Genomic DNA, 19,109 nt, shown 5'->3' on the forward strand with positions numbered 1-19,109 from the left:
TGGTTTGGGCATATGATGTTTGTGCCTTGTTTGTTGAGGTTGATGTTCCTATTTTATTGAAATTGATATTTGCCTAGGACTCATGCCTAGGTCAATATGGGAATCAATCACATTGACTGCAGAGGCACCCGATCTGATTACAGCAGAGGCAACTGAGGTAGGATAAGCTTTTCTTGGCTTGCTGAAAACTGAGATCTGAAGAGCTGTAACTAATGGGATAACAAGTTTAAAGACCAAACATCCTCTTCCAATTCTCACCTGGTACTCTTTACTTTTGCTGTTCTCAAAATGTGATTTCTTTTGCTGCGCAGCCATTTCAGATGTAGCTTCTGCTGTCATCATGATGGTCTGGAGATGTTTTTTTTTTTTTTTGCGTGTGTGGCTAAATTGTTCTAATTTGTTCATTGTAGATCCTGCAGGCCGGCCCCTACTTACACCAGCTTAAATGATACTAAGCCGTGCTAGAAACTGCTCCAGTATATTGCTAATTCATGCTGAACTGCCTGTTCTAAATCCCTAGGGCACCTCTGTGGAGATTTGTATTGGATGCACCAGTGGGCACCATAAGACCCTTAATGACTTACAGGAGCGTATTCACATGAACATATCATGAAGAGGCTGCGATCTATATCACGAAAAATATGCAATGTCTGATGTAGAAACAAGCATGGGAGAATGGCAAACTTACTGAGGTGCTTGGAGACTCATAGCAAACAAGTTAGCTTCTCACATTATGTGAGTTTTTTTTTTGCTGAAACAGACAATTCACAAAATTCTAGTACGGATACATCCAAAAACGTCAAAAGACAATAAATTTTGCAGCGCATTAGGCAGCTCCTTGGAGTGGTTGGCCACGAGGCTACCCATTTGAGAAAATATTTATGAAAATCTTTGATGGTATTGAGAGAATATTTATGAAAATCTTTGATGGTATTGTTTAGACGTTTGGCAAGCACGTCAAACACCAAGCCATGGATCCCCAACTGCTTTACTAATTGCCAGGGTCATGACTTATGCAATGTACCTCTTTTCAAATTTTCATTTAATGCTGGATTCAGTTGAAACCTGCAAGCCCCCTAAGAAGAAGAAGAAGAATGATAGCCTCCTGTTCCGTAGCTCATTGTCCACAGGCCTTTTCTAGCAGCCGAAAGAAGGTGAAATGGAAAATTGAAGGCAGAGAGCCGAGCATGGATGTAGTTTTGCCTGAGAAGAAGAATAAGAAGAGGAAAAGGAAAGTTTCAACCCAAGAAATGGGCAATTTAAGGGCGAAGAAAGCCCGTAGTCGCCTAAAACATCAATGTAGCATTAGATCGCAATTTTGAAATATTCTCCTCCTTTTGCTCAAGATGGAAGCAATAATATAACCCGGCTCTAATGCACCCACGTTCAATGTACCACAGCTATCAGTTGACCGTTGTAATCGCGGTTTGCAAATCCCAGCCGTTCAAGCCCTTCCCCTCTGCCCAATTTCAAAACAAGTAGCCGTTGGTACGTCCCACCGTTCTTGCCTTCAAATGATGACTTCCCATTTCTCCTCAAAACCAACGGTCTCCTCTTCTTATTTATTTATACCTCTCCTCTCCTCTCTGTCCGCAAAGACCCTCCCCTCACCTCTTCCCCAAGAGAAATAAGGCCCTGGAAGAGCACCAGTTACCGAAGAAAAAGCCTCATCAAAAATGGTAGCAGAAAAGAGAGAGAGACCGCAGGAGAAAGAGATCAAGATACCTGTCTTCTCTGTTCTAAAGAAGGGCAGCATTCTGAAGCACATCTTCCTCAATGGCCCCGAGCCGGGAATCGGAAAAGACGGCGATGTCCCGAACCAAGAAGAGGAGCCGATACTCATCGGCCGGCACCCCGATTGCCACATCGTGCTCGATCACCCCAGCATCAGCCGGTTCCACCTAGAGGTCCGCATAGATCCTGCAAAGCAGAAGCTCTCTGTGATCGATCGATCTTCCGGTATACAGAAAGAAAAAGAATTCTTCTTTTGGGTTTTTGATCATTTCTGTTGGCGTTTTCTTGATTTTCTCTCTATTTTTTCAGTTCATGGGACCTGGGTATCGGGTACCAGGATCCAACACCATGTTCCTGTCGATCTTGTCGATGGGGACATGCTGCGGCTTGGCGCGTCGACAAGGGTGTACAGATTTCAGTGGGTTCCTCTGAGTCGTGCTTCGGAGATGGAGAAACCCATGGAGCCTTTGCTGGAAGAGAGAGAAGAAACCTATCAGGCAAGATTTAGGATTCTTTCCCACTTCTTGATCCCTTTTTTTGAGATTGAAGACTGAATTCCAGTAGGATTAATGTTATTTTGATTCTGGATTCCTCTGTAGGGAAGAAAATATTAGGCAGGAATTAGGAATGGTCCCTTTAGCTTTCCTCTTCTTGTTTCTTTCTTGGATTTTATTTGTTGTAATCCCTTAGGATATATGGTTCTTATATTTAGATTTTGTTCTGATTTCTTCTATGTAGGAGGAAATTCCAATGACCTTGAATGCTAATTCAGATGATATGTTGTCTTCGAAGCTCCATTCAGTGTCGGATTCCACAAACCCCTCATCTCTTGATGAGTTCTCTTCTTTACCATTGCAAATGGAAAGCCCAAGCCCAGTGACAAAAGAATTTGATAAGGAGGAGAGCTTGAGCTTCTCTTTTGTTGCTCCAGTGGTGGAATCTGCAAGTTTTTCATCAGCCACAAATGGAGAAAATGGAAAACTATATGACTTCTCTGCTGTTGGGGTACCGTCTGAAGGAGAAAAACTAAGCCTACTCGGGTTGGAGAAGCAGGCTATGTCATCAAGCCTCTTGTCTAGAAGAAGCAAATCCATTAGCCTTCTTCACATTCCCAATGGAAGGTCTAAAGAAAGAACAGGAAGCACGAGCTCTGCTAAGGATATGGAAGAAGAGATCCAGAAAGAGGACATTGAAGAACAGGGTGAGAGAGAAAGTTCGCTGAGAAAGGTTCTTTTTGCCGATATTGATGAGAAAGAAATAGGAGAGGCATTTGATTCAGAGAAGGAGAATTCATTGCCAAAAATATCAGCTGATCAGAAGTCAAAGAAGATCCGGAAGCTGCAGAATTCACCTCCCAATGTCGTCATTCATTTGAATACTCAAGAAGAAGTGTTCAATTCGGATAAAGAGAATTGGACGCCCGAAGTTTTCAAAGAGTTTGAATTGAAGAGGTTCGTCTCTGCGAGTTCTGTGGAGAACAAAGAACAAGATACATGTGCTTTAGATGAAGAGTATATGACTGTTGGAAACTCTTTCGATCAGAAGAAAGAGCACACAAGCTTTGAGGGCTCACCTTCAGTTGCCATCTCAGCCTTGAATCTGGAGGAAGACATGTTTCAATCTGCTAGAGAAATGAGGGCACCTGAATCTTCTAAAGTGCAGAGAAGAAAAGAACAAAGTTTTGAGAATCGTGTGGAAAATGAGACAGAAGATACATCAGCTTCGGACAAGGATAATGTGAGACCTCAGCTTTCATTTGATCGAGTGCTTAGGAAGAACCAGAGAGACCTGCTGGGATCTTCTTCAATTGACATCTCATCCTTGAATATGGAGGAAAACCAGTTTCAGTATGATAGAGTGAATTGGACCCCAGAAGTTTCAGGAGATTTGAAACTAGAGGAACCGGACTCAGAGAATCATGCAAGAAACAAAAGAGATGGAGACACACTTGCTTTAGATAAAGAAAATTCGACTGCAGAATTCTATTCTGATCAGAAGTCTAAGAGCAACCAAGATAAGCAACAACCATTTACCGCAGCTTCAAATGCTGAAGTAGTGTTTCATTCAGATAAAGAGAATCAGACACCTGAAGTTCCCAGAGCGCAAAAAACTAAGAAGCCTATCTTTGAGAATTGTGAGACAAAGGCAGGAGGAGAGAACTTATTTCTATCAGACAAGGAGAATCTGACCCCTGATGTTTCAAGTGCTCAAAGATTCATAAAACCCATCTCTGAAAGCCTCGTTAAAGTTGAAAGAGAAATTATGAGGAAAAGAGTGGAAAGGGTCCCATTGCAGCTTATCTTCGATAAGAACTGTCTCACTAATGGCCAAAGGATGGTAGAGAAATGCAGCAACACTTCTGTCAACTCAATTTCAGCAAATCATCATCCTGTCAACAATACTGAGAGGATGGAAAATAAAAGCAATGGTACTCTGGTAAGTAGTAGCATAACGGTCCTTTTAATTTTGTATAGCATACCTAGGCTTTTCTATCGGGCACTCAAACTTGACTTTTAATGCGCTGCAGAGCCAACTGATGGGCCAAATACTTAGTAAGGTGGAAGAAAAAAAGAAATGGAACATGGTGGTTGATACAAGTTGCTTCCTTAATGAAGAGTTAAATAGATCGCTGCGGCTATTAGAAGGCCTTAAAGGGACTCACCTCATCATACCAATGATGGGTAATGTGGATTGGACCATTCTACCTTGGCTACATATACCTTCTCTATTCAGCATTTTCTTACAATTTTTTCCTCTTTCATCTTTTTCAGTAATAAGGGAACTGGACTGTATGAAACGCCATGAACGCTGGTTTCGAAAGGAAACAAAAGCTTCTTCAGCATTAAAATGGATAGCAGAGTGCATGCTTAAGTCAAGTTGGTGGATTCATATCCAGAGATCATCAGAAATGACACCAGTGGCATCAACATGCCCTCCTTCTCCTCATTCACTATTAGGCGAAGGAAATAATGATTTTGGGGCTGTTCCCTCAGGTTTGATGGCATTCTCCACCTGTGGAAGTCTGATTGAGATTGTCTCCCCAACAGCAGAAGATCACATGCTTGACACTGCCCTCCGTTTCAAGAGAATAAAAAGTGATGGACAACTTGTCCTTCTTTCAAACAACATCACCTTAAAAATTAAAGCCATGGCAGAGGTATTAATAGCTTTGTGTGAGCTCTTTCTTATTTACACCATAAAAGCCATTATGATTAGGACTAAAACTGGATCTGTTGTGGTTCCAGGGACTGCTATGCGAGACACCAAAGGAATTCCGTGATAGTCTTGTCAACCCACATTCAAAGAGGTTTTTGTGGAAGGAAAGCAGTCCAAGAGGATCCACTTGGTCTAGATCAGATCAGATGGCCCACACTGAGAATTATTACCACCAAATGCCAAACATAAGAAAGGCAGCTGATGGTGCAACAGGATTGAAGCTTATACTGCTCCACGATTCTCATTATGCACAGACCAACTTGGTCAAGTAAAATATAAAGGTGCTCCTGTCTACCCAAACCACCATTTTCTTTCAAGAACATGCCTTAGATTTGAGTGAGTTCTTCTGGTTCCAGATTGAGAATATACTTTTTAAGTGTACATGGTATTCATAATAGCTTCAGCTTTTCAGATGAGTTTTATATCACTTTTGAGCAGAAATAAGTTCATATTAATAATCTTTAATCTCTAGCATTGTATATTGACCCGGTTATGTCATCAGTAAGCATGATCTGTGATGTTAAAGATATTTCAGAGTAGACCCATTGCTGTGGTTTCTTTTTCTCATTGAAAAGGAAAAAAATGAAAAAAGTTTCACTCCATTTTCCCCTGATTATCAGGGTCCGTAATGACATATCACTCAGTTTCTGCAGCTCTGTCCGTGATATCCCTAGAAAATTACATTTTCCTGCATGTCTATTCATAGTGGTCCTAGAGAGGTGAGAAGCTGGGCCGGGCCGCCCATGGCCCGGCATGAAGCGGGCCGTGCCAGGCACTGCCCGCTTGCTACAATAACGGGCCGTGCTAGGCACGGCTCATAAAAAAGGGCCGGGCTGGGTTAAGGATTTCTGGCCCACACGCCGAGCCCGGCACGGCCCATAAGGGTCTGGGCTGGCACGATTCGTGGGCCAAGCACGGCACGGCCCGCGGGCCAGCCCGGAATGGCCCATAAGGGCCTGAACCGGGCCCGGCACGGCTCGTCCCTCTTAAAATAAATGGAAATAAAATTTTTTATTTAATTTTTTTAATAAATTAATAAATGTTGGGAACTAATGATTTATTAATATAAAGCCACCTTAATGGTGGGGGGTTTGGCATAGACCCCTACCAGTTTATTAATTTAAATCAAAATGGTACATGAAGGGAGGTTTGGTCTGACCTCCAGAATACAATAAGAAAGGAGAAAAAATAGAGATGACTCACTTTAACAATTAAAAAAATAAAAATGTACAATTATAAAAAATTAAGAAATAAAAATAAATGATCAAAATCTTACTAATCATCAATATTCACTATTCACTTTAACAATTAAAAAAATAAAAATGTACAATTATAAAAAATTAAAAAATAAAAATAAATGATCAAAATCTTACTAATCATCAGTATTCACTATTCAGTAGTGTTTGTATCATCATCATCAGAGGATGTTGTATCATGTCCACCTTTATTTTGAAGTCTCGCCTCAGCATCCAACCAATCTTTGAAGTAAAGAAGCATCCAACCGTTTCGTCAGTCATCCTACTTCTCTTTTCGTCAAGAACACGCCGACCTGCACTAAAAGCGGATTCCGATGCTACTGTGGACATCGGCACAGCTAAAATATCGCATGCAATTGCAGACATTACAGGATATTGATTTTTAACACTCTTCCACCAAGATAATACATTTAGACTCTCTATTTGATTTTCATCATATGCAGACTGAAGATCATTTCGTAAATAAAATTCTAGTTCACTACTTAAAGATGAAGAAGATGAAGATGAACTTGAAGCATGTGTGTGTTTTCTCTGTGCAATGAACGAAAAATAGATGACGAACGAGAACTACTAGAAGAAGAAATAGAGCTTTGTACGGAGAATCTAGATCCACGAATTTTTTCATCATATATAGCATAAATATCATAAAGAAGTTGTGTTACCTCAACTTTAGCAGGTTTAGGATCTTGAATCATATTTTCACAATATGCATCAAGAAAATTAGTACGCCATTCAATTTAACTCTTGGATCAAATACAGCAGCTAAGTTATGCATAGGACATACCTTGTCCCAATACTCATTCCATTTAGATTCCATTTGTTCAATAATAGGCATTAAAACATCAATATATCTATGTTCTGCAAATTTTTGACTAATCATATATGCTTGTTGTAAAAATGAACATGAAGTTGGATAATAAATACCAGAAAGAACATTAGTAGCATTATAAAAACTAACCAAAAAATCCTACAAAATTTTTTCTTTATTCCAATCAATTTCAGTCAATGTAAAGCCTAATCCACGATCATTAATATATGCACTTAATAAGTTTTTATATGGATATGCATCATGTATCATGCTATATGTTGAGTTCCAACGAGTAATTACATTAAGTTTAAATTTTTTAAAACGTTTACCATGATTTATATATAGTTCCTTAAATTCTTGAAGTCTTGATCTTGAAGCATGAATAAAAGAAACTGCATTTCTAATTTTTGAAATGACATCTTGAATCATGCCCATGCCAGCTTGAACAGAAAGATTTAAGATATGACATGCACATGTAATATGCAATAAATTTTCATTTAACATGGGATGCAATGAGTCTTTTAATAATGTAACAGTAGAATTATTATTAGATGTATTATCAAAAGTAATAGACATAATTTATCATTAGTATTATATGAACATGCAGTTTGATAAATGACATTTCAAATTTGTTACCCAGAATGTGAAAGATCAAAAGCACGAAAAGCAAGAATACGTTTATTTAATTGCCAATCATTATCAATATAATGAGCAGTAATAGCAATAAAACAATTACTACTTACAGATGCTAACCAAATATCAGAAGTTAATGAAACTTTTATATTTAAAGTAGAGAGTGTTTCAATTAAACTGTCTCATTGCTAAAAAGTTAGTCATAGCTACTCTTCTAAATGTACGCCTACTAGTTCTTTTTTAAGCAGGTTGTAGGTTTAATTGGACATATTCTTCAAAATTAAAAGATTCACATAAACTAAAAGATAATTCATCCTTAACTATCCATTTTACAAGTGATTTTCTTTGATTTTCATGATTATATGCAAAATTACCTACAAGTGATCCTCCTTGTATATTAAGGGTACTTTGAAGACGAGAATCATGCATCCTATGACTCTCTTGATGTCTCTTTAAATGGCATGTTCCCCCACTACTACAACTATAAAGTTTGGCACATTTTTTACATTTTGCTTTCCAGACTCCATCAACTATAATTCTATCAAATTCATTCCATACAGCACTAGTCCTCTTACGAGAAGAGGTTTGATCTTCACCTGGTTCACTGGTTCTAGAGGAACTAGGAACATAGGGTTGGGGATTAGTTTCTTCTTTCTCAAAAACAGGAGGAATGCCAAAATGACTTTCATCATAAGATGACATATCTAAATTGATGAATGCAAAAAATAAAAACTAACCACAAGGAGGAATTGAGTAGAGGACCAAAGGTAGAGCCGAGATTTGTGAGCTTCCTCTTGTGCTCTCAACAAGAAGTGACTTTTTCTTTCTCTTGTACTTCTAACTTCTCAACAATAACCTCCTCTTGTGTAGCACTTGAACACTTGCTAAATGCAAACTAAAAATTAAATTGCTAGAAGCCTAGAGCACTTGCTAAATATTGCTAGAAGAGAGAAATAGTAGTAGTAGAGAAGGAGAGAAGAGTTGGTTTGGTGTGGTGAGAATGAGGGAAGAAAGGGGTATTTATAGGACTCCAATTTTTTCCCAAAATACCCCTCAAATTAGCCATTTTATGGCTGTTGGGAGGGGCAAAATGGGTAAAAAGCTACAAATAGCCGTTATGGGCCACCCATAACGGCTATTTTTTTTTGGACAGACGGGCCATGCCTCGTGCCTGGCACGACCCGTGCCGGGCCCGACATGGCCCGCCACCCCACGGGCTTAGCCTTTAGGTTAAGCGGGCCATGCCAGGAACGGCCCGTTTGGTCTGTGGCTTGGTGGGCCTGGGCCGAGCCAGGCTCGGCACAGCCCGATGGCCATCTCTATTTAAGCTATCCTTTTTGTCCTTTTCCTTTCTCATGTTACCGAGAATATGGTTCTAAGCCTCTAAATTTTCACATTGTAGATATATCAAAGGAAGTGTAATTTTGGTGTTTCCATGACACCAAAATTCTTGCTAAAGATGGGCATCGGGCTGTGCCGGGCCCGGCCCGGCCAAGGTCCACCGGGCCACAGACCAAACGGGTCGTGCCTGGCCCGGCCTGTTACTATTGAAAGTGGGCCGTTTAGTAACAAGCATTGAAAGTGGGCCGTTTAGTAACATGCATTGAAAGTGGGCCTTTTAATAACAGGCCGGGCCAAGCACGGCCCGTTTGGTCTATGGCCCGGTGGGCCTTGGCCGGGCCAGGCCCGGCACGGCCCGTTGCCCATCTCTAGCAAGGATTTTGGTGTCATGGAAACACCAAATTTACACTTCCTTTGATATATCTACAATGTGTAAATTTAGAGGCTTAGAACCATATTCTCGGTAACATGAGAAAAGAAAAGGACAAAAAGGATAGCCCGGCCCGGCCCAGGCCCACCGGGCCACAGACCAAACGGCAAGGTCCTAAGCCCGTGGGGTGGCGGGCCATGCCGGGCCCCGGCATGGGCCGTGCCAGGCACGAGGCACGGCCCGTCTGTCCAAAAAATAGTCCTTATGGGTTTTTTTTGCCCATAATGGCTATTTGTGGCTTTTTACCCATTTTGCCCCTCCCAACAGCCATAAAATGGCTAATTTGAGGGGTATTTTGGAAAAAAAATGGAGTCCTATAAATACCCCTTTTCTCCCTCATTCTCACCACACCAAACCAACTCTTCTCTCCTTCTTTGCTACTACTATTTCTCTCTTCTAGTAATATTTAGCAAGTGCTCTAGGCTTCTAGCAATTTAATTTTTAGTTTGCATTTAGCAAGTGTTCAAGTGCTACACAAGAGGAGGTTCTTGTTGAGAAGTTAGAAGTACAAGAAAAAGAGAAGATCACTCCTTGTTGAGAGCACAAGAGAAAGCTCACAAATCTCGGCTCTACCTCTGGTCCTCTACTCAATTCCTCCTTGTGGTTAGTTTTTATTTTTTGCATTCATCAATTTAGATATGTCATCTTATGATGAAAGTCATTTTGGCATTCCTCCTGCTTCTGAGAGAGAAGAAACTAATCCCCAACCCCATGTTCCTAGTTCCTCTAGAACCAGTGAACCGGGTGAAGATCAAACCTCTTCTCGTAAGAGGACTAGTGCTGTATGGAATGAATTTGATAGAATTATGGTTAATGGAGTCCGTAAAGCAAAATGTAAAAAATGTGCCAAACTTTATAGTTGTAGTAGTGGGGGAACAGGACATTTAAAAAGACATCAAGAGAGTCATAGAATGCATGATTCTCGTCTTCGAAGTACCCTTAATATACAAGGAGGATCACTTGTAGGTAATTTTGCATATAATCATGAAAATCAAAGAAAATCACTTGTAAAATGGATAGTTAAGGATGAATTACCTTTTAGTTTATGTGAATCTTTTAATTTTGAAGAATATGTTCAATTAAACCTACAACCTGCTTAAAAAAGAGCTACTAGGCGTACATTTAGAAGAGTAGCTATGACTAACTTTTTAGCAATGAGATAAAGTTTAATTGAAACACTCTCTACTTTAAATGTAAAAGTTTCATTAACTTCTGATATTTGGTCAGCATCTGTAGGTAGTAATTGTTTTATTGCTATTACTGCTCATTATATTGATAATGATTGGCAATTAAATAAACGTATTCTTGCTTTTCGTGCTTTTGATCTTTCACATTCTGGGTAACAAATTTGAAATGTCATTTATCAAACTGCATGTTTATATAATACTAATGATAAATTATGTCTATTACTTTTGATAATACATCTAATAATAATTCTGCTGTTATATTATTAAAAGACTCATTGCATCCCATGTTAAATGGAAATTTATTGCATATTAGATGCGCATGTCATATCTTAAATCTTTCTGTTCAAGCTGGCATGGGCATGATTCAAGATGTCATTTCAAAAATTAGAAATGCAGTTTCTTTTATTCATGCTTCAAGATCAAGACTTCAAGAATTTAAGAAACTATGTATAAATCATGGTAAACGTTTTAAAAAATTTAAACTTGATGTAATTACTCGTTGGAACTCAACATATAGCATGATACATGATGCATATCCATATAAAAACTTATTAAGTACATATATTAATGATCGTGGATTAGGCTTTACATTGACTGAAATTGATTGGAATAAAGGAAAAATTTTGGAAGATTTTTTGGTTAGTTTTTATAATGTTACTAATGTTCTTTCTGGTATTTATTATCCAACTTAATGTTCATTTTTACAACAAGTATATATGATTAGTCAAAAATTTGCAGAACATAAATATGTTGATGTTTTAATGCCTATTATTGAACAAATGGAATCTAAATGGAATGAGTATTGGGACAAGGTATGTCCTATGCATAACTTAGCTGCTGTATTTGATCCAAGAGTTAAATTGAATGGCGTACTAATTTTCTTGATGCATATTGTGAAAATATGATTCAAGATCCTGAACTTGCTAAAATAGAGGTAACACAACTTCTTTATGATATTTATGCTATATATGATGAAAAAATTTGTGGATCTAGATTCTCCGTACAAAGCTCTATTTCTTCTTCTAGTAGTTCTCATTCGTCATCTATTTTTCGTTCATTGCACAGAGAATACACACACATGCTTCAAGTTCATCTTCATCTTCTTCATCTTTAAGTAGTGAACTAGAATTTTATTTACGAAATGATCTTCAGTCTGCATATGATGAAAATCAAATAGAGAGTCTAGATGTATTATCTTGGTGGAAGAGTGTTAAAAATCAATATCCTATAATGTCTGCAATTGCATGCGATATTTTAGCTGTGCCGATGTCCACAGTAGCATCGGAATCCGCTTTTAGTGCAGGTCGGCGTGTTCTTAACGAAAAGAGAAGTAGGATGACTGGCGAAATGGTTGAGATGCTTCTTTGCTTCAAAGATTGGTTAGATGCTGAGGCGAGACTTCAAGATAAAGGTGGACATGATACAATATCCTCTGATGATGATGATACAAACACTACTGAATAGTGAATACTGATGATTAGTAAGATTTGATCATTTATTTTTATTTTTTAATTTTTTATAATTGTACATTTTTATTTTTTTAATTGTTAAAGTGAGTCATCTCTATTTTTTCTCCTTTCTTATTGTATTCTGAAGGTCAGACCAAACCTCCCTTCATGTACCATTTTGATTTAAATTAATAAACTGGTAGGGGTCTATGCCAAACCTCCCACCATTAAGGTGGCTTTATATTAATAAATCCTTAGTTCCCAACATTTATTAATTTATTAAAAAAATTATAAATAAAAAATTTTATTCTCATTTACTTTAAGGGGGATGAGCCGTGCCTGGCCCGGCCCAGACCCTTGTGGGCCGTGCCGAGCCTGGTTCAGGCCCTTATGGGCCATTCCGGGCTAGCCCGCGGGCTGTGTCGTGCTTGGCCCACGAATCGTGCCAGCCCAGGCCCTTATGGGCCGTGCTGGGCTCAGCCCGTGGGCCAGAAATCCTTAACCCAGCCCGGCCCCCTTTTATAAGCCGTGCCTAGCACGGCCCGTTACTATAGCAAGCGGGCCGTGCCTGGCCATGGGCGCTCGGCCCATGCCCACCTCTAAGCCTAAAAAGAAAGTAAACTATATAATAAGCTTTGGTTCATTCATTGTAAGGTGCAAAAGATTCTGACTGTTGTTGGTCGAGCTTGCTTAATAGTAAGCTGAAACAACTTATTTAGCTCAAGAGCTATAGGACAGTCAGCATTCCTTCTTCATGCGTAATTGTCCCACCATACTTCTGTCCTGGTAATTAATTCAGTTTGGATCCAGTGCAAAGCCATGCTTTTGGAATCTTCACACTGATGTATTCAAATTGCAAGTCATTCTGTACAAGCCTTTTTCATCTTCTAAACTTCTTTCTGTCTGCCAAGTGTTTAAAACTTGCAAGATATCCTGATTTAGGGCTGGAAATAGGCTCAGCCGGCCCAAAACCAATCAGGCTGGACTGGGCCGGGCTTTGGGCTACGCCCGAAAAAAGTTCAGATCAGGTTTGGATTTAAATGTAGAGCTCATTGGGTTTTTTTTTTGGGTCGAGCTCGGATATATCATTGGCCTGGCCCGGGCCTGACCAGAGCCCAAGCCTGAACAAGGTCCTAAACGGAGCCCGAATCGAAGTCCGAAGCAATTTGTTTTTGTATATTGTTATTTAGAGAGAATAATGAAAAAATAAAGGATAAATTAAAATGGGTTTAGCCGAGAATAATTTATCATGTATTATTTACTTGTGTTATAGAAAATAGTCTAATTTTTAACTAGCTCATTTACTTGTGAAGCAATATAATAAAATATTAAACTTTAACTGGGTTTGGGCCGGACCTATTTTTGGCTTAAGCAGGTAATCGGATTAGCCCAATCGGGTTTGGACCTGGGCTCAGGTCGAGCTAGGACCTAGATTATCAAAAAAATTTCGAACTTAAGCCCGGCCCGAAGCCCAAAGAAAAAATTCGAGCTAGGTTCGAGTAGGGGCATGGCCCGGCCCACTTTCAGCCCTATCCTGATTACAGGATTTTCTGTTTTAAACCTCCTTTGTTTTATGACTGTCCCAACTTAAAGTCTGAACTTATGCAATAGTGTCATTAAAGCTGAGTCCTATTTCATAAGATTAAAACTTCTGTTCTGGTAATTCAGTTTAGATGCAGCCCAAAGCAAGGCTTTTGGAAGCTTCACACTGATGCGTTCAAATTGCAAGTTTTTCCTGGCACAAGCTTTTCTCTTCCAAACCTCTTTTGTTCAACAAGTGTTTAAAATTGCATGATATCTGTTTTAAACCTTCTTTGTTTCATGACCCCTATCAAAATCCCAACTGAAGTCCAAACTTACTGTTCACAAAATTAATGCATCGGTTGAATCTCCCTTCCATCAATTTGTTTTCATGCTGCTACATTGTCTTTTATTATCCACTGGGAGGTGAAGTAAATTTAACAACCACATTTCAGAACAACCTTTTTGTCTTCATGGATTCCGATGCCTTCTACACTAAGTCACAGACAAGCTTCATCTAGTTTCATATAGAAATTCGGCTCCAACAGTGGCAATCAAAGTAAAAGTGGGTTCATTTAATAATTCTCTATCATTTTTCTAATTAAGAGGTAAGTCTAATTAGATCCATCTCCGTTAATCTGTCATTTGGTATGTGCAAACATTCACTGTCGCTATGAGAAGCTTAATGCTAAAATGACAGGATAGGATCCAAAAATATTATGGTTACACGTCAATCTCTTAGATAAGTGAATGATTCAAACTAGACTGCTATTCTGGTTTATGAGTTGTATGTTAATATATCAGTTGTCACAGCCATCACATAAATTATTCATATGTCAGCTGCAATACAATCCAAGAGGCCTTCTCTCCTACTCCAACAATGTTGTCGGTTGTTGCCAACTTTTGAGATGCCTCATGAACATAAATCTATGCGATCGACTGTCATTGCAAGTTTTTTTTTTCTTGAAAAAAAAGTACTGCAAATATTGTTCATTACAGAAGAGGAACATGGGCAAACAAACTTCATCATGCACATGGATGAATTTGAATAAAACTCTTTTCCTTTTTTCTTGTATGTACCTAAAAATGATTAGAACTAAAATTGCCAGGCATGAGATCCTGATTTCATGCTCAACCTGATATATAACAATTTGTTGACAATAAAGTGAACATCCATAGATTGCAAAGGAACAGAACACAGTTAAATACTATGGCAAGATGAAGAGTCAAACAGTCATTACTAAACATCCCAGGATATTTGCGAAAGAGGCATAAGACAAACATGAGAAAGTTGAATTGTACTGGTTCCAACCACATATCGAAAGCAATGGAGGAAATTAGCGAAATCATGTGGATAACTGAATGCATCCTGCTGGTCAATGATGCTTCTCAGCCATTGCCACCATAGCGGGAGGATGGGTGTCAGTTTTGTCCACTTCCTTGAATTAAATTACTTGAACCAAAAGGAAGAAAGGAGAACGGACTTTCAGAGACCTCAGATGCAGGACGTAGGAACTCATCAAGTCCTCCAAAGTTACAGGCATCAAAGTTCATAGGAGAGAAACAGCCCCGACCACTATCAACACCTTTAATATTGAGATTCTGGACATCATCCAAGTTGCTCCCAGCAAAGTTATACTCCAAAGTTCCCACCATACCATTCATCACTTCATTGGCCCGTGCTTGATCCGATGTTCCTGAAACCTTGGCATCATCCACTGCAAGAACAGGTGTGTGGCCCTGGAATAAAGCAACATGCCCGAACAACTTATCCTTCCTTGAGAATGTTGTTCCACAGGAACATAGCCATTTGTCACGACCACAATGCTTCTCATGAGTTTTCAAGTCTGCAATGACTGAAAACTTCTTGGTATTGCATCTACTGCAGGTATAACTCTTGTCACAGTGGCTTCTCTTGAAATGGTTTTTCACACAGAGAATTGTCTTGAGAGGTTGGAACTTCTTGTGCTCCTTGTTCCTCTTGCACCCTACAAAGGGGCATGAGTATCTCTTTATGAGTGCTGGTTCTGAGGTTAATTCCTTGTTAGGCTTGGCAAGGGCGGCTGGAGTCTTGTATTCATCTCCATGGCCCCTCATGTGCATCCTTAGGTTCGCATCTCTCTTGAATCCCTTTCCACATATCACACAGAAGTGGGTATGTGGTGCTAAAATTTCCTCCTTCTCCAACTGCAAGAGTTCATAAGAACCAGGGGGAAGGTTTTCTCCATCAACACCATCATCACTGTCCTTCACATCATGGTCTTCAAGAGGAGCAAGCTCGGTTCCCTCACCATCACAACTTTTCACACATTTGATCAGCTCAACATCTTCATTCCCATAACCATGCAAACCTTTGATCAGCTCACTGCCTTCTTTCCCACAACTGTTTGTATTTAAATTATCGATCAGCTTATCACATGCTGAAGCCTTGGGTACCTCCATAGGTACGACCGCATTCTGTTGCTGACTAACATTTAAGCCAAAGCTAGGGGTAGCACCGATGACGCTGCCCAACCGACTGGCTGAAGGATTAGTTGAGACAAGTGTATTCTTGATGGAAGGAAGAAGAGAACCTGCTGTTGAGATCAACTGAATTATGATGCTAGTCAAATCTGCTGTCACAAGCTGCTGCTGAGCCACCATTTCGTTAGCTCGGTTGGAGAGCCGACCTTCCTGGTTAATGATCGACTGTACTATAGCTTGAACTTGGTGGATCTTTTGCTCGAGGAAGGAGAGGTTGCTCAGTATCAATCTCGGATCCCAATCCAGAATTGCAGTATCGACATTTGGACTTGGTTTGAATTGATTTGCACTATTTACCTGAGGCTCTGGTTGATATAAGCCATGAGTTTCGGTGTCTGGAGTAGGGGTAAATTCTGGGAAGGTTTGTTCAGGTCCACCACCATAACATAGATTGGTTGGGTTGAATTGGATAAATGGCTGGCCCAGATTGAAATTTCTTGATGGGTCTCCCATCATCTGGCAAGACGATTTTGCCAGTGCTTCTGAACTTATTCTCAGCTTGGGATCCATTTTCTCTGCCAATAAGACATCAAATTCAACCCCCTAATACAAGTTCTTCTTTAAGGAATTTATCACTGCTTAATTCAAAGACCTACTTAAAACCACATCTCTGAAAACAGTCCACAAAGGTCATCCTATTATTAAAATTAATTTCCACCCTTTTCCCCTTTTTCCATCAATCTTTTCAAGGAGGCCCCCAAACCCCAAAATTTCTCAGAAAACCCGAAACAAAAAATAAAGGCAACCAACAAGATTTCTTTTCAAGTCATATACTTCACAGTACCACCAAAAGGAAACCCAAAAGCTCCAGTTTTTCCATCAGAATTACAACCAAAAAGTATTTCTTCTTCTAGACATTTCATTCGCCAAAACCCTCAAGAAAAGGATAAAAGCAGTAAAAATGGAGAGGATTATACACCAGAAGTTTGAGAAATACTAATAAACAACTAAATCTTCAATCCTTCAAGCAGAAATTGGATGAAAATGTAAAAGAAACCATTCCTTTAATACATCAAGAGACAGCCCTAAACCCATATCCCAACAAAATTTCACAGTACATGCAAACGGAGTATCCAAAAGCTCAAATTTTTCCTCATAAATCGCCGGCAAAATCTAATCTTGTTAACATTTCCATCGCCAAAACGACTAAAAGAAGAAGAGAAGAACAATAAAAAAGGACTTACAGAGATATTCGAGGTAATTTGAGAAGCAATCAGGCCTCGGAACCCTACTCTAGTCGATGCCCTCCTGAGCTCCGATCCGTCTCCGTTCTAACCTAAGCCATTTAAGCATCCCCATCCAAATTCCACAGCCTCCCCTCATTCTCTCCCTCTTATTCTCTCTGTTTGACCTCACTGTTTTGTTTGCTACGTTCAAGAAGTAAAATTGACATCAAATTGGAAGGTGGAATGAGAAGGGATAGCGTATTCCTCACGAACTCCATAACCTCGTCTTCAATAATTGAATTAAAAAACTAGTACTGCATAGCCGCCTGCATGTGGTTGTTTACAATTCAATAAGAAAATATTTTCTTCATCAAGAAAATGAACATAATTTAGAGTATATTTGATGAGCATATTCTAAGTTCATTTACCTTTCTTCCTTTATTATTTTAAAATAAAATATATATGAAAATATTTTTTTTTGTGTTTCTAGAAGAAAAGCTTTAGTGCTCTCTCTGTTTATCTATTTCTTTATCTGATATTAAAGAAGCATTAGTTGGGTGGAGATGAGCACCAATCAATGATGGCTGATAAAAAAAATTCAAAAAGTTCATGATAGTTGCAATCTTAATTTATTTTATATTATTATAAAAGATAAAATATTATTAATTATTTTTATTAAAAGATAATTAGTATAATAGTACAATATTATCTATTCCTCAGATTACATATGGCAGCAAGAAATAGCATGGCACAAGAAAGTAAGTGACGGTAGAAAAAACCCTTTGGATTATATTCTGTTCTAATAATCACCCATGGTCTGGTAGAACTAGTGATCTAAGATGTGATTAGAGGTATGTTTGCTAGCAATTTTTTTATAGCAAAATTACAATATTATTTGTGAAACCATTATTTGCATAGGCAGACAAATTGAGCAAAAATTTTCATTATTATTTGGAAGAGGAGGAAGTTGTTGAATTTTTTTGAAAAAGGCTCTTATGTTTTCTAACATATAACAAATGTATCTTTATACGCATAATATACAAAATAATATTTTACCACACAAGCCAAAAAAATAACTACTAAACGTTACACTTATTATAATGGTTGTTTTTAATAAATCAATTTACATGCCGGCAGATGCAACTATAATATTTTTTTATCAAAAAAAAAATTATAATGGAGATTTTTAACTCATTTTGCTTTCTTAGTGGGAAAACCAGTTAAAGATAAAAGTTCAGGAGGAGCAATATAAGGGGAGGGAGGGGAAGGAAAGCGCGTGGAATCTGAGCGGTGAGGCGCCTGCGAGTGGAGGTAAGTGGATTCGGACAAATCCAAGTCCGCGAGGTCCGCTCACCGCCACCCACCCATTCCAAAGAAAGGCACGGTGGGCGACTTGTCTTAATTTCTTTTTCTAAGAGAACTCCACTTCTTCGATTTTATTAGATGCATTTGGCTGCATGTTCAACTAGAGATTGCATAAAATAAATATATTATATAACATAAAAATGATTTTTTAGGTGCTTTCTGTGTGCATGTAAAAAAATATCTATATTTTTAATATTGGATTGTCAACTCAATATTCAACCCTGGTATATATATCATGCTAATTACAGTAGTTTTATCCTTTTTTTTAATTAATATGATGCACTGATTTGTTCTTCAAGAGAATTTGGTGGTTAATTGCGACCACCTCACATTTGAATATAACTCTCAAATTTGGGAGATGAATGCTAATTGGTTGAGCTACCAACTAGTAGCATCAATTTACTTTTAATGTATACAGCATTACATTTTAAAGAATTTGTAATTCAATATTCAATATATATATATATATATATATATATAT

General features: G+C 38.6%; 2 protein-coding genes and 1 long non-coding RNA gene across 3 annotated transcripts; 1 reads left to right on the forward strand and 2 right to left on the reverse strand.

Annotated features, from left to right (window-relative positions):
• Positions 1-1,194: 1,194 nt before the first annotated feature.
• Positions 1,195-1,920, reverse strand: LOC148714511 (uncharacterized). The gene is made up of 2 exons (XR_015974994.1): positions 1,726-1,920; positions 1,195-1,635 (listed from the first exon to the last, which is right to left on the reverse strand). It is a non-coding gene; the product is annotated as an uncharacterized LOC148714511 (long non-coding RNA).
• Positions 1,630-5,494, forward strand: LOC103702741 (uncharacterized). Its single transcript, XM_039132782.3, has 6 exons — positions 1,630-1,959; positions 2,044-2,231; positions 2,473-4,170; positions 4,262-4,415; positions 4,506-4,891; positions 4,980-5,494. The coding sequence occupies exons 1-6, from the start codon at positions 1,677-1,679 to the stop codon at positions 5,220-5,222; spliced, it is 2,952 nt and encodes a 983-aa protein (XP_038988710.3). The 5' UTR covers positions 1,630-1,676; the 3' UTR covers positions 5,223-5,494.
• A 9,230-nt stretch (positions 5,495-14,724) lies between these two features.
• On the reverse strand, positions 14,725-17,674 carry LOC103702663 (zinc finger protein STOP1 homolog). The gene is made up of 2 exons (XM_008785181.6): positions 17,282-17,674; positions 14,725-16,612 (listed from the first exon to the last, which is right to left on the reverse strand). Exon 2 carries the CDS (start codon positions 16,605-16,607, stop codon positions 14,997-14,999), a length of 1,611 nt encoding a protein of 536 aa, XP_008783403.3. The 5' UTR covers positions 16,608-16,612; positions 17,282-17,674; the 3' UTR covers positions 14,725-14,996.
• Positions 17,675-19,109: the final 1,435 nt, after the last annotated feature.

This window comes from Phoenix dactylifera, chromosome 2 (assembly GCF_051530095.1).
Source record: "Phoenix dactylifera cultivar Ajwa chromosome 2, Ajwa_hap1_PhDact_Kaust_v1.1, whole genome shotgun sequence".
Lineage (NCBI taxonomy): Eukaryota > Viridiplantae > Streptophyta > Magnoliopsida > Arecales > Arecaceae > Phoenix > Phoenix dactylifera.